Source organism: Engraulis encrasicolus, chromosome 8 (genome assembly GCF_034702125.1).
Source record: "Engraulis encrasicolus isolate BLACKSEA-1 chromosome 8, IST_EnEncr_1.0, whole genome shotgun sequence".
Taxonomy (NCBI): domain Eukaryota; kingdom Metazoa; phylum Chordata; class Actinopteri; order Clupeiformes; family Engraulidae; genus Engraulis; species Engraulis encrasicolus.
The window spans coordinates 12920108-12922607 of NC_085864.1; the positions used below are offsets into that span (position 1 = coordinate 12920108).

General features: G+C 45.0%; 1 protein-coding gene across 2 annotated transcripts in view; it reads left to right on the forward strand.

Annotated features, from left to right (window-relative positions):
- Positions 1–2500, forward strand: part of LOC134454167 (chloride channel protein 2-like) — a 67459-nt gene that overhangs the window by 30734 nt on the left and 34225 nt on the right. Inside the window, exon 3 of one of the 2 annotated variants that reach the window (XM_063204984.1) lies at positions 1254–1295. The exons of the other annotated variant lie outside the window; for it this stretch is intronic. Coding sequence (XP_063061054.1) covers positions 1254–1295 — 42 coding nt within the window. The remainder of the gene's footprint in view (positions 1–1253; positions 1296–2500) is intronic. 2 annotated transcript variants of the gene reach the window in all.

The following is a 2500-nucleotide window of genomic DNA, read 5'->3' on the forward strand; positions in this document are numbered from 1 at the left end:
GAGCTTTAGATCAGAGGGTTGCGGGTTCGAATCCCACCCTTCCACTCTTTACTTCACTCAATGGCTGACGTGCCCTTGAGCAAGGCACCACACCCTACACTGCTCCAGGGATTGTAACCAATACCCCAATTACAATAACTGTAAGACACTTTTGATAAAAGCTTCAGTCAAGTGTAATGTAATGTAATGTAAACTGCTTACCTCATGCAAGACCAGCTGGAAATAACACTCATTCTCACACTCACACTCACTCACACTCCTTCTCATGAGATCAATCTGCATAGACACTTGCAAACACACACATACTGTACTTGCATACATACACTCACTTGCTCACTTACATATACTCTGCACATTCTCTGTCTGTCTGTCTGTCTCTCTCTCTCTCTGTCTGCCTGTCTGTCTGTCTGTCTCTCTCTCTCTCTCTCTCTCTCTCTCTCTCTCTCTCTCTCTATCCCCCTCTTCCTCTCTCTCATATACTCTCTTTATCTTAACACACAAACACAGACATATTTCTTGTATGTTTACACAGTGTGTGTCGGTTGTTTGCAAGTGCACATTAATCATTCAATTACTTTTAAGGAAATCTTTTTCTCCAAACAGCGGCCCATTTCTTTTGTAATCAGTGTGTGTGTGTACGTGTGTGTGTGTGTGTGTGTGTGTGTGTGTGTGTGTGTGTGTGTGTGTGTGTGTGCCTGCATACAAAAGCTAATAGTTGTCTTTTGCTTCAAAAACTACAAACACACACCGCAAGCACACACACTCTTTCTTTTTGTCCAAGAATATGCAAACACACCCTCTTTCTTTCTTTGCCTGTCACGCAGACAGACACAAAGAATCTCTCCATCATCGCTTTGCTCCCTCTCTCTCACACGCACGCACACACGCACGCACACACACACACACTCACACACACACACACACACACACACACACACACACACACACACACACACACACACACACACACACACACACACACACACACACACACACACACACACACACACACACACACACACACACACAGTGTTTGTCCTCAGGGTATGGGTACAACTTGGAGTCTCTCTCACACACACACACACACACACACGCACGCACGCACGCACGCACGCACGCACGCACGCACGCACGCACGCACGCACGCACGCACGCACGCACACACACACACACACACACACACACACACACACACACACACACACACACACACGAGTGTGCGTGTGTTAACCAGGTTGTGTGTTATTTCTCAGGGTATCGGTACGCCCTGGGAGGTCCTCAGGATGTGTTTTCTGGTAAAGCGTTTTTAGAGTATTCACCTCATCTCATGTCTACTACACAACTAATACAGCTAATCATTAACACGACCTCACTCTCTCTGTCTCACATACACGCACACAGTTTACTTCTTGATTTGGATTGACAGATCGACGTTTGTCATAGCACAAGTCAAATTTCATAGGAGTTTGCACAAAACTGAAAGAAACTGCTCACTGAGTGTCACTCCTAAGTCACTATGTCACTCCTATGGATACATGTGGCACCTCCGTCTCCAAATGAAGAGGCTCCCGATTATTTTTGCCTGTTGTTTACACACACACACACACACACACACACACACACACACACACACACACACACACACACACACACACACACACACACACACACACACACACACACACACACACACACACACACACACACACACACACACACACACACACATACACACACACTTATACACACACACATTGACACACACATACACTAAAATCATGTTATAATCCTCCTCTACCACCACTTAGAGCGCTCCATACACAATGCAGCTGTTCCCTTGTGTTCTATGTGTGTGTCTGTGTGTCTGTGTGTGCGTGCGTGTGTGCGTGCGTGCGCGTGTGCGTGCGTGCGTGCGTGTGTGTGTGTGTGTGTGTGTGGTTATTTCACACTAGTGCATTTCAGGTGGCAAGTAGTTTCCTGTGGCGAATTTCTTAAACGTGAAAAGGCTTAGTTGTGCCATGACAAAAAAACAATCCCTAAGCCTGACCTGTCAGTACAGCAATGCTTTTGTCGCTTTACTGTTGCCAAGAACAGCGAAACAAGCAAGGGAAATGCCGAAATTGTGCTCTGACCAAAATCATCCCTACCTTAACCCATTGACGCCTAAGGCACCTGCAAAAAATGGTGCTGAATGCCTGAGCCCTTTTTAAGAAAAACCTAAATATCTCTGAAGCACATAAAAATATGCACTAATTTGTATTTAAATGCTAAGACCCTCATCTTTCATTCATTTGAATGTGTTCATTCATCTCAAACAAACAGAGCTTTTTAATAAAGTTGTCTGAAATCTCATGGAGCCTGGACGTTGCGTAATGCAGCTCCCATTGTGTCCTGGAGACACATATACGCTGCATTCAGGTTCTTGAGATTTGAGCTGTTCTATTAAAAATGTGGTTAAGTTAGAGATGAATGAACACATTCTAAAGCAAAACGAGGGTAC